Raw genomic sequence first — 12,094 nt, forward strand, 5'->3', positions numbered from 1 at the left:
AAACTTCCCAAACCTGGGGAGACAAATGATACCCAGATCCCCAAGTCCCAAAGGATCCCAAATCCTTGATTCGGTTGAACTTGAATCAGGCTACACCAAAACACATTATGATTAAATCATTAGAAGACAAATACAAAGAATTCTGAAAGCAATAAAAGGAAAGACGGAAAAGCGGTACATAAGAGAGAAGTTACATACAGAAACCCTATTAGACTCTAGGCAGATTTCTCAAAGGAAACATTTCAGGCCAGGAGAGAATAGGATGACATATACAAAATATTGAAACAAAATAACCATCAACCAAGAATTCTACACTTGGTGAAGCTCTCCTTCAAAAATGAAGGAGAGAATAAAGACTTTTCACAACCAAAGCAGATGGAACACCACTTGCCTTCCAACAAATACTAAAGGGAGTTCTGTAAGCGCAAAAGGATACTAATGAACATCATAAAAACATTAAAAGGTAGTAGAAAACTCATTGGTAATGGTAAATCTATAATGAAAGATTCCGTAATATGGTGTGAAATTCACTTACAACTCAAGTTTAAAAGTTAAAAAGCAAACAGTGAAAGTAACTGTGACTACAATAATCTTGTTACTTAATAAACAATATTGCAATAGAATACAATACAATAAATCAAACTATAACATCAATAACCTTAAATGGATTAAATTCTCCAATTGAAGTAAGTAGAATGGCTGAATGGACTAAAAAAGATACAACTGCATGCTGTTTAGGAGAGACTCACTTTAGCCTTAAAGACATACACACATAGACTGCGTGAAGAAATAGAAAAGTTATTTCAAGAAACAATAACCAAAACCAAAGAAAGCAAGAGTAGCTATAGTTTCATCAGACAAAACAGACATTAAAAATGGTAATAACAGGAATGTCTGGGTGGTTCAGTGGTTGAGCATCTGCCTTCAGCTCAGGTCATGATCCCAAGGACCTGCTTCTCTCCTGCCTACATCTCTCTCCATGTGTCTTTTATGAATAAATAAAATCTTTTTTTAAAATGGTAATAAGAAACAAAGAAGATCATTATAGTGACAAAGGGATCAATCCATCAAGTAGATGTAACAACTGTAAATATTTATGTACCTAACATCAGAGCACCTAAAAATGTAAAGCAAAAGCTAACAGACTAAAAGAAACAAACAGCAGTACAATAATTGGATCTTTAATATACCACTCTCAACATAGATAATTCCTACAGAGAATCAATAAGGAAAACAACAGATAAGAACAACACGAGAGAACAAATGGACCTAACAGACATATAAATTTCTGACAACAGCAGAATATACATTCTTCTCAAGCACACATGGAACATTTTCTAGGACACATGATATGTTGGGCCACAAAACAAGTGTTAGCAAATTTAAGAAGACTGAAATCATACCAAGTATATCCTCTTATCACAATGGTATGAAACTAGAAATTAACAGGAAAAAACTAGAAAACTCACAAATAAATGGAAATTATATAACAGTCTCCTGAACAACCAATGATTCAAGAGAAATTTTTTTTTTTTTGAGTAGGCTCCATGCCCAGCATGGAGCCCAACATGGAGGCTTGACTGCACAACCCCAAGATCAAGACCTGAGCCGAGATGAGTCAGATGCTTAACGGACTGAGCCACCCAGGCACCCCCAAAGGAGAGATTTAAGTTGCTTGAAATAAAAAAGGAAACAAAACATAACCAAACTTACAGGATGCAGCAAAAGGAGTTCTAAGAGGTAAGTTCATAGCAATAAACACCTACATTAGGAAACAAAGATCTCAAACAACCTAACTCTAGTTCCTCAAGGAACTAGAAAAAGAACAAACTGAGCCCAAAGTTAGCAGAAGGAAGGAAATAATAAAGATTAGAGCAGAAATAAATGAAACAGAGAACAGGAAAGCAAGAGAAAAAAAATGAACTAAACTACAAGTTGGTTCTTTGAAAAGATAAAAAAAAGTTGACAAATTTTAGCTATACTAACCAAGGAATAAAGAGACCCAATTCAACAAAATTATAAATGAAGATACCACAACTGACATCACAGAAATACAAAGGATCATAAAAAGCTATTATGAACCAACAAACTGGACTACCTGGAAGAAATGGAAAGATTCTTAGAAACCTAAAAATCTAACAAGACTGAATCAGAAAGAAATAAAAAACCTGAATAGCCCAATTACTGGTAAGATTGATTCAGTTATCAAAAATCTCCCAACAAAGAAAAGTCCGAGGCCAGATAGCTTCACTGGTGAATTTTACCAAATATCTAAAAGAATTAACAATAATCCTTCTCAAACTCTTACCAAGAAAATCAAAGAGGAAGGAATACTCCCAAACTCACCTCACCTTATGAGGCCAGCATCACCCCAATACTGAAGTCTGAAAGGACACTTCAAGAAAATACAACTACAGGCCAATATCCCTGATGAATTCAGATGCAAATACTAGCAAATCTAATTCAGCATCATTCACCATGATCAAGTAGGATTTATACCTAGGATGGTTCAACATATACCCATAAGTCAAGGTGATACATCCCATTAATAGAATGAAAGAAAAAAAATCATAGGACCATATCAATAGAGGCAAAAAAAGCATCTGACAAAATTTGACATCCATTCATGATAAAAACTCTTAACCAATTCACCAGAGGAAATGTACCTCAGCTTAATAAAGGCCATAAATGACAAGTCCACAGCTAAAGTCATATTCAATGGGAACAAGTTGAAAGCTTTTCTTCTAAGATTAGGAACAGGACAAAGATGCTCTTACCACTCCTATTCAAGATAGTATTGTGCATCCTAGATTCCACCAAAAACTATTAGATCAAATCAATGAATTCAGTAAAGTTAAAGGATACAAAATTGACATACAAAAATCAGTAGACTTTCAGGGTGTCTGAGGGGCTCAGTCAGTTAGGTGTCTGACTCTTGATTTCAGCTCAGGGTCATTAGATCAAGCTCCACGTGGGGCTCAACCCTGTGCATGGAGTCTGCTTAAGATTCTCTCTCTCCTTCTGTCCCCTCCCTACTTGCATGCACACATACTTTCAAAAAAAAAAAAAGTCAATAGCATTTCTACACAGTAACAACAAACTATATGAAAAAGAAATAAAATGATCCCATTTACAATAGCATCAAAATCTTAAGTACTTATGCCTAAATACTTAGACATAAATTTAACAAAGGAAGTAAAAGTTCTCTACACTTAGGTCTCTCTAAACTATAAGACACTGATGAAAGAAATTAAAGAAGACAAAATAAATGGAAAGGTATCCCATATTCATGGATTGGAAGAATATTGTTAAAATGTCCATACTACCCAAAGCCATATACAGATTTAGTATAATCTTTATCAAGATTCCAATGGCATTTTTTTATAGAAGTAGAAAAAAAAAATCTAAAATCCATTATTTAACCACAAGGACCCTGAATAGCCAAAGTAATCTTGACAAGGAACAAAATGGGAAGCATCATACTTCCTGATTTCAAGCTATATTATTATTTTTTAAATATTTTATTTATTTATTTGAGAGAGAGTATGAAAGTGAGCATGAGCAAGGAGAGAGGGAGAAGCAGGTTCCCTACTGAGCTGGGGTCCTGATGCGGGGCTTGATCCCAGGACCCTGGGATCATGACCCGAACCAAAGGCAGATGTTTAACACACTGAGCCACCCAGGTGCCCCTCAAGCTATACTCATGAAAACAATACGGCTGGCCTAAAAACAGATACATTGATCAATGGAACAGAATGAAGAGCCTACTAATAAAACCAAGTATATATGATTAACTAGTATTTCACAAAGGAGCCAAGCATACTGAATGAAGAAAAGAGTCTCTTAAATAACAGTGCTAAGAAAATTGGATATTCACATGTAAAAGAGTAAAGCTGAATGCCTACCTTACACAACTCACAATAAGTAACTTGAAATGAATTAAAGACTTATTAATTGTAACACCTGAAACTATAAAACTCCTAGAAGAAAACACGGGGAGAAAACTCCTTGACATGGGTCTTGGCAATGATTTTTTGGATATGAAACCAGAAGTAAGTACAAGCAACAAAATTTTTAAAAGACTATATCAAATTTAAAAGCTTTTGCAGAGCAAAAAACCCCATTAGTAAACTGAAAAGATAACCTATAGAATGAAAGAACATACTTGTAAGCCATGTATCAGATAAGGTTAGTAATATCCAAAGTATATAAAGAACTCAACCACTCAATAGAAGACACAAACACAAAAACAAAAAAATAACCTCCCCAAACAATCCAATCAAAAAATGGGCAAAGGAAAAATAAATGGGCAAAGGACTCAGACATATTTCTCAAGATGATACACATGGCCAACAGGTACATGAAAAGGTGTTCAATGTCACTAACCATCAAGGAAACGCAAAACAAAACCACAATGAAATATCACCTCATACCTGTCAGAATGGACACTATTAAGAAGACAAGAACAAATGCTGGTGAGGAAGTAGAAAAAGGGAAACCCTTGTGCACTGTTGGTGGGAGTGTAAATTGGTATAGTCACTATGGAGAGCCAGTAGAGGTTCCTCAAAAAGTTAAAAATAGAACTACTCTATGGTTCAGCAATCCTACCTTTGGTAACATCTCTGAAGGAAATAAAAACATTGTCAGAGAAATAGGTGCACCCCCATGTTCCCTGTAACATTATTCATAATAGCCAAGACATGGAAATAACGTAAATGTCCACGGAAACATGAATGGATAAAGAGACTGGGGCATACACGCATACACGCTCCACATATGGTATATAATATATATATCATATATATTACATATGTATAACATGGAATAGTGCCCAACCATAAAGAAAAAGGAAACTGTGCTGTTTGTGACAACATGGATGGAACTTGAGGGCATTACACTAAGTGCAATAAGTCAGACAGATATAGTCAAATACTCATGATCTCACAAGTGCAATCTATTAAAAAAGAGAGAGATTAAGAAAAACTAACACCTAAATATCAGATTTGCAGTTACCAAAGGACAGGGCTGGGATGAGAGAGAATTGGATGAATGTGGTCAAAAGGTAAAAATGTTCAATTATGAAATAAATTAGTTAGGAAGACAGTTAGCACTGCTGTATGATAATTTGAAAGTTGTTAATTAGAGTAAATACTGAGTTCTCATCACAAGGGAGAAAATTTTTTTCATTCTCTTGTTTTTGTATCTGCATGAGATGATGGATGTTGACTAAATTTACTGTGGTAATCATTTCATAATACATGTAAGTCAAATCATTATGTATACCTTCAGCTTACATGGTACTGTATGTCAATTATATCTTAAACTGGAAAAAGGAATAGCATAGAGTTATAAACATTATTAAATTTTATTAACAAAAACTTTGTACATTTTCTTTAATACATGTGGAATTTTACATCTAGGTAAAATAACAACACATTCAAAATTTACCATTTATACAAATTGTTACAGAATAATAACCAGTGGGTTAAATACGTAAAATAAACCACACCGATTTTTTTTAATTATCTACAAAAGATTTGACTTTCTTTAAAATTCCCCTGAACATATAAAAATAAATTAATTTTACTTTTCAATTAAATCTACCAATTAGAAATATTACAAATCAAAATATCAATGTTATCTTATGAATTTTTCACAATACAAAACAGATTCACAAAACCTTATTTACAGAAATGAGGTAAGAACTGTGCAATGTTTAACCAAGAGACATATTGCAGAATTAACATGTTCTTCCAGCTAAGTACACAGTGGAGGTCTAATTACAGCTGGGTCTTTTCCACTAATAATTCACACATTTAAGAACAGTTCAATGATTACATCTCCAATTGTTCAATTTATACTCTGTCATACTGTCACACCAGGAGTGTGGCTACCCAAAGTGTAAGGTCTGTAAATACAGATTTCACCTGTTTCAGGAACTGTAGTCATTTTGCTTGTTTGTTTGAAATCACTGTCAGTAAATGGGAAGTTGTTTAAATAAAAAAAAAAAAAAAACAAAAACAAAAAAAAAAAAACAAAAAACAAAAAAAACACCTTACCAAATCCACTCATTTTTCTTGTGACTCATTAGTGGATAAATACCCAGGTAATAGTTTTGCCTGAGCTATCTACAGTGGCATAGAAAGTTTTTAATAAAGGCAGAACCATGGGGAAGGCTGCTGGTGCAACACTGACTATCCCTACTACGTACGTACAAGGACTGACGATAGTGCAAGCTCAGCTGTCTAGAGCCATTTCAACACAATGGAGGTACTACTAACAGGCACTTGATTCAGGCCAAACCCTACCAGCAGTTTCCAGAGCGGCCCCTCTTTCTGAAAGAAATCTTTCACTTTGAATTGATCTGGTTCCCCCAGCAGCCTTAGAACTCACTTAAATCAAAATATGAATAGTTACTTTAAAATATGAGTAGGTCTTAGCACTTTTATAAAAAAAAAAAAAAAAGTATTTAGCAAAGGAAAATTACCTTTAGCAGAAGCAGACATTACCATCCTAACTTGATTACCAAAATTGGCCAAATCCCATTATATAAAAAAAAAATTTATAACAAAGATTGCCAAATCCCAGTTGATGACCTATTAATTTGCAATACTTAACCAATAAAACTCCAATAGAAGAAATAGGACAGTTCCTTAAAATTTGTCTTAAGATCTGACTCACAGAGCAAGCATACTGTAACCCAAACGAAAAGATTATATTTCATATTCCAACTTGTACAACAAAATCAAAGTTTATAAATGGAACAAGTCTTTAGTTTTGCTGTTTGTCTCTCCAATTTATAACAAAATTAGTTGTGCACCAACTATATTAAATTCCTCTTAGGTTGAAATATTCATTGCATGTAAATTATTTCATTGACAAAAGTTAGTTATTAAATTTTTTTTTCAAAGTTCAAAAAAATCTGGGTTGAGGGATGGGGGATATACGGGAATTCCATTTCAGTGCAACAAAGCAACAAGAAAATTAATCAAAGCCTTACAAGAAAGTCCTTGTGGCAATTAATCCTTTGTTGTGCAGTTCATTTCTTGTCGCATTTCTTCATAGGTGTAGGAGGCTGCAATGGCAGCCAGATGAAGTGCTAGAGCAGCAGGAGAGGCCGTTTCTAGAGGTTTCTCAAGTGTCAACTTTTCTCTTGAGTGACAGGCCCAGTTTTATCACTAAGTCTCTGCAGTTAAACAAAATCGAAGGCATTAGGTAAATAAATGTGTGACCCACACTTGTAATCTTCCCCTAAACTGGCATTATAACAGAGACAAAAGGGGCACATATAGTTATTCAATTGTTTTCTACAAGTTTGCACGACTACTCTTCAGTACAATATAAAGATGTGAGTTTACTAGTAAACATCATCAGCTGCTTTATATTAATTTGAGCAGTTTATGAAGACAGATGTGCCCATCTGGAGGACAGAACTCATGGAGAACAGGTATAGACATCATCCCCCAGATTGATATTTCCACAGAAGCAGTAACATGGTATTGTGGAAAATGAATTTTTAGTGGACTAAGAAAGTCATGGGTTCAGTCCCACATGAGGAAGTTTAACCTCTTTGAGTCTCCTTTTACTAATCTATAAAAAAAACTTTAAAGTCCTTTAAAGACTGAAATTATGTCTACTATTGTTATCTAAAGAAGATGCCTGATATATAGTGGGGTACCTATAAATATTATTTCCCAGCCTTGCTTTTCTCCCATTAGATAGTTAATACTGCTTGATTTTTTATATTTGTTATTGTAGTTTTCCATTTAAAAACATATTGCAAAAAAAACAAAAAACAAAAACAAAAAACATATTGCATACTGTATAACTCAGGAAAAGGTAGTTTGTAAGTATGGCAGACCTTGTCTTATTGTGCTTCACTTTATTCCATTCCCCCCCAAATTGAATGAAGGTTGGTGGCAACCTTGTGTCAAGCAAGTCTACTGGTACTACTTTTCCAACAGCATTTGCTCAATTCGTATCTCCATGTCACATTTTAGTCATTCTTGCAATATTGCAAGAATGACTTTTTCTTATTATTATATTTGTTATGGGGATCTGTGATCAGTGATTAGAACTCACTGAAAGTTCAGATGATGGTTAGCATTTTTTTAGCAATAAAAAGCATTTTTTAATTCAGCTATATACTTTGTTTTTTTAGGCCTAATTCTTTTGCACACTTAGGCTACAGGATGTGTACATGTAATTTCTATATGCACTGGGAAACAAACATTAACTTGACTTGCTTTATTACAGTATTTATTTTATTGCAATAGTGTGGACCTGAACCCACACTATCTCCAAGGTATGCCTGTAATTTGGTTTTAACACAAGAAAACATTTTGAGAGGAAAAAACAATATAAAAAAGTTCCTAAATTAATACAGACTCACTGAAATTTCCCATGTCTTTAAAACACTGCAGAGGGGATGAGGTTTCTGATAGTGACAGTGTTCACAATTAGGAAGTCAAGAGACAGTGTGGCAAACAAAGCCATTGAAGAGTTGATGAAAACCAGTAACCCTGTATTTTGTTTTTGTTTTTTTTTTATAACCCTGTATTTTGAACCAATACAAACTAAAGTTTCTGAAGACTAACAGCACAATAAAAAGCAAGCTTTCAAAGTAATGGGAAATCGCAAACATTGTGACCTTTCACACTGTGATTTGCCAAGTCTCCCACCTCATTCTTTCCCTTCTTCCTTTTCCTGATGTCCAGTCTCCATTCTATATCCCAATATCCTTCCTCTAACAGGGTTCTGCCCTGAACTCGAATTTAGGGGAAACACTTATACTCCAGTAAAGTAGACCTAATTGAAGGGGAGAATTAACAGAAAGAAACAGCCTTAAAATGTGCACTATTAGATATATAGTACACTGTTCCTGCATCCATTTTTATTGTATCTTAACTGGTACATTAAAAGGCTAAGAGGCTAGCACTTAAATGAAATTAATCATTTAAACTATTATTTACTTCCTTTTTAAAATTAATCCAGCAGAGTAACTGGAGTGCCCTAAAATTTATATATTAATTTTATTATAACTATAATTCAGTTTTACAAAGTACTTTAAAGCAAAATAATGAAAATATACCAAAATTATCTAGACTGGTTCTAATAATTAAATTAATTGAACAAAGTTCCTCACAAAGCACCAACTATTATCTTTTGAATGGACTGTCCTATACTACCTACTATATAACTAAAATACATTTTTACTTCCAATGTGGTGAATTATAAAACATCTCCCAGGGCAGCCCCGGTGGTGCAGCGGTTTAGCGCCGCCTACAGCCCAGGGCGTGACCCTGGAGACCCTGGATCAGGTCCCACATCGGGCTCCCTGCATGGAGCCTGCTTCTCCCTCTGCCTGTGTCTCTGCCTCTCTCTCTGTGTCTCTACGAATAAATAAATAAAATCTTAAAAAAATATAAATAAAATTAAAAAAAAAAAAAACATCTCCCAAACCATATGCACAAATTTAAACTAATATACTTAGGGGATATATAAAATTGGCTTGGGTCCTTCATGTTTACAATATCCAGCTGCTGAAACAACTGGTTTTTAAGAAGAAATTAACAGGGGAATAATATTAAAAAATAAAATAAAATAACTTAGTCACAGTCAGGTGATTAATCACTAAGGTGTTAACAAAGTCTTAAAAAAAAATAAGAAAAAGCTAAAGAGACAGTCATCTCTGATAAATCAATAAAATTCTTTTTATTATTTCACTAGATAAAATAAAGCCAAGATACTTACTGTTACTTTCTGACTTGCATTATCGCCATGGATGGTGAGAAATGGGTTGGTGGTAGCTGGGTGCAGTGGTGGCGCCTGAGTACCTGCGAGGAGGTTGTTGATCGGTATCTGTGTTGGCCCAGAGATCTGTAGCTGCTGGAGTTCAGGCTGGTGGTGCTGCTGGTGGTGATGCTGCTGCATTAGCTGATACAGAAGGGCCTGATGCTGTTCCTTAGGGAGAAGCATGGGGGAGATGAGTGCCCAGTCACAGAACTTGGCAGTGAGTAAAGCCTGACTTCTCTATTTTCTCCTTTAGTTTAATATTAGGTATTTAAATATAAATCACACTCACTAAGAAGGAAAAACCAGTATCTTATCTGGAAAAATACATGGCACTACATAATAACCATCACTAGTGAATGGCTTATTTTCAAAACATGGCAAACAACTATAGGACCCTCTATTCAAATTAGGTTTTCATGATAATTAAGGGCAACAGCAACTTAGAAGTCCCAAGTTATCTGGATCTGCCATTAGAATGTGAACCATTCTCATTCCCAGTTCTGGGTACTTAATTAATTAAAAGTAACTTTTAAAGCTCTCATCACACAGGGGCACCTGGGTGGCTCAATGGGTGAGCATGTGCCTTTGGCTCAGGTTGTGATCCCAGGGTCCTGGGATCGAGTCCTACACATTGGGCTCCCTGCAGGGAGCCTGCTTCTCCCTCTGCCTACGTCTTTGCCTCTCTGTGTCTCTCATGAATAAATATAATTTTAAAAATAAAATAAAGTTCTCATTCATGCCAATAAAGAGTGCTTCCTTGGTGTAGTTATAAGACTGTTCTTTTTTTTTTTTTTTTTTTTTTTAAGATTTTATTTACCCATTCATGAGAGACAGAGAGAGAGAAAGAGGCAGAGACACAGGCAGAGGGAGAAGCAGGCTCCATGCAGGGAGCCCAATGTGGGACTCGATCCGGGGTCTCCAGGATCACGCCCCAGGCTGAAGGCGATGCCAAACCACTGGGCCACTGGGGCTTCCCAGTTATGAGACTATTCTTTGCAGCAAATATGTATTTGATTTCTTGAGTTTACTATGTGTCAGGCACTGTTTTGAGACATATCGGTGAGGGGAAAAATCTCTGCCCCTCTGTGGCTCAGCCTAAAGGGAAGAGAGAGCAATGAACAAAAATGTTAGGAAAGGATTATTGGTAAGGATCAGAGTGAACAGGAGTATGTGGGAGACAATACAGCAGGAGGTGGAAATCTCAGATACATAGGTCAGGATGGTTCTCACTTGGACAAAGAGGCAAGGAGGGAATGGAAGATGGAACAGCCAGTGCTAAAAGGCTATGTGGGAGCACACCCAGCGTGATCAAGGAATAGCAAGGAGACCAGGGGCAGGCTGGAGACAAGGGAAGAATATGGGCCTCATGATGGGAAGCCATGAATACTTTGGCTTTTACTCAAAGTAATGTGGGAGACCAGAAGAAGGTTTTAAGCCAGGAGCGACACAATCTGACTTGGGACTTCTTGCTGGATTCAATGAGAGGCATCACACAAGAATGAAGGATGACTGAGGTTTTCGGCTCGAGCAACTAACAAGTAGGTGTTGCCTGTGGCTGAGGTAGGCAAAACTGTGTGTGGAACAGGTTTGTGATAGATGAGCAGTTCAGTTTTGGATATATAACGTTATGCTGGAAATATCTATAAAAATATCCCAAGTGGAGATGTCAAGTAAGCAGGTGGATGCAGAAGTCCGAAATTCCAGAAAGGCGACTGGCCTGAAGATGCAACATGTGCACGTATTTAAATTTTTTTTTTAATTTTTATTTATTTATGATAGTCACAGAGAGAGAAAGAGAGAGGCAGAGACATAGGCAGAGGGAGAAGCAGGCTCCATGCACCGGAAGCCCGACGTGGGATTCGATCCCGGGTCTCCAGGATCGCGCCCTGGGCCAAAGGCAGGCGCCAAACCGCTGCGCCACCCAGGGATCCCAATGTGCACGTATTTAAGCTGGACTGGAGAATGGTATTTGAAACTCTAGGACTGGAGATCCCTAAAATTCTATGATACTCTAAAAGTGAGAGGCTGAGGTAAAGAGCAAAGGAGGCTAGAGAGGAATGAATGGTTAGGCAGGAAGAACACGGAGGCTAAGGGAAGAAAGTGTTTCAAGGAGGGAGTGATCAACTCTGTCAAATGCTGCTGCCAGATCAAGTAAAAAGGAGAACAACTGTCCACTGGACTTAGCAGTATGAAGGTCACCTGGGAGAAGACAGTGCAGGAAAAGAGGGCAGCAGTTGGTGGGGCAGGGAGGACTATCAAGCAGGAGTTTTTCTTAAGTTGGGAGACGTAGGTATGGCTT

At 36.3% G+C, this 12,094-nt stretch overlaps 1 protein-coding gene across 20 annotated transcripts in view; it reads right to left on the minus strand.

Moving 5' to 3' along the window:
* Nucleotides 1–6,791: 6,791 nt before the first annotated feature.
* Nucleotides 6,792–12,094, minus strand: part of MLLT10 (MLLT10 histone lysine methyltransferase DOT1L cofactor) — a 249,025-nt gene continuing 243,722 nt past the window's right edge. For 19 of the 20 annotated variants that reach the window (XM_038529836.1, XM_038529832.1, XM_038529837.1 and 16 more), the window contains 2 exons: nt 9,754–9,963; nt 6,792–7,186 (listed from right to left, as the gene is read on the minus strand). In XM_038529836.1, the coding sequence (XP_038385764.1) occupies nt 7,142–7,186; nt 9,754–9,963 (255 nt within the window). In that variant the 3' untranslated portion in view covers nt 6,792–7,141. Of the gene's footprint in view, nt 7,187–8,681; nt 8,809–9,753; nt 9,964–12,094 lie in introns of all 20 variants that reach the window. The other variant, XR_005355186.1, reaches the window with a different exon arrangement.

This window comes from Canis lupus, chromosome 2 (assembly GCF_011100685.1).
Source record: "Canis lupus familiaris isolate Mischka breed German Shepherd chromosome 2, alternate assembly UU_Cfam_GSD_1.0, whole genome shotgun sequence".
NCBI lineage: Eukaryota > Metazoa > Chordata > Mammalia > Carnivora > Canidae > Canis > Canis lupus.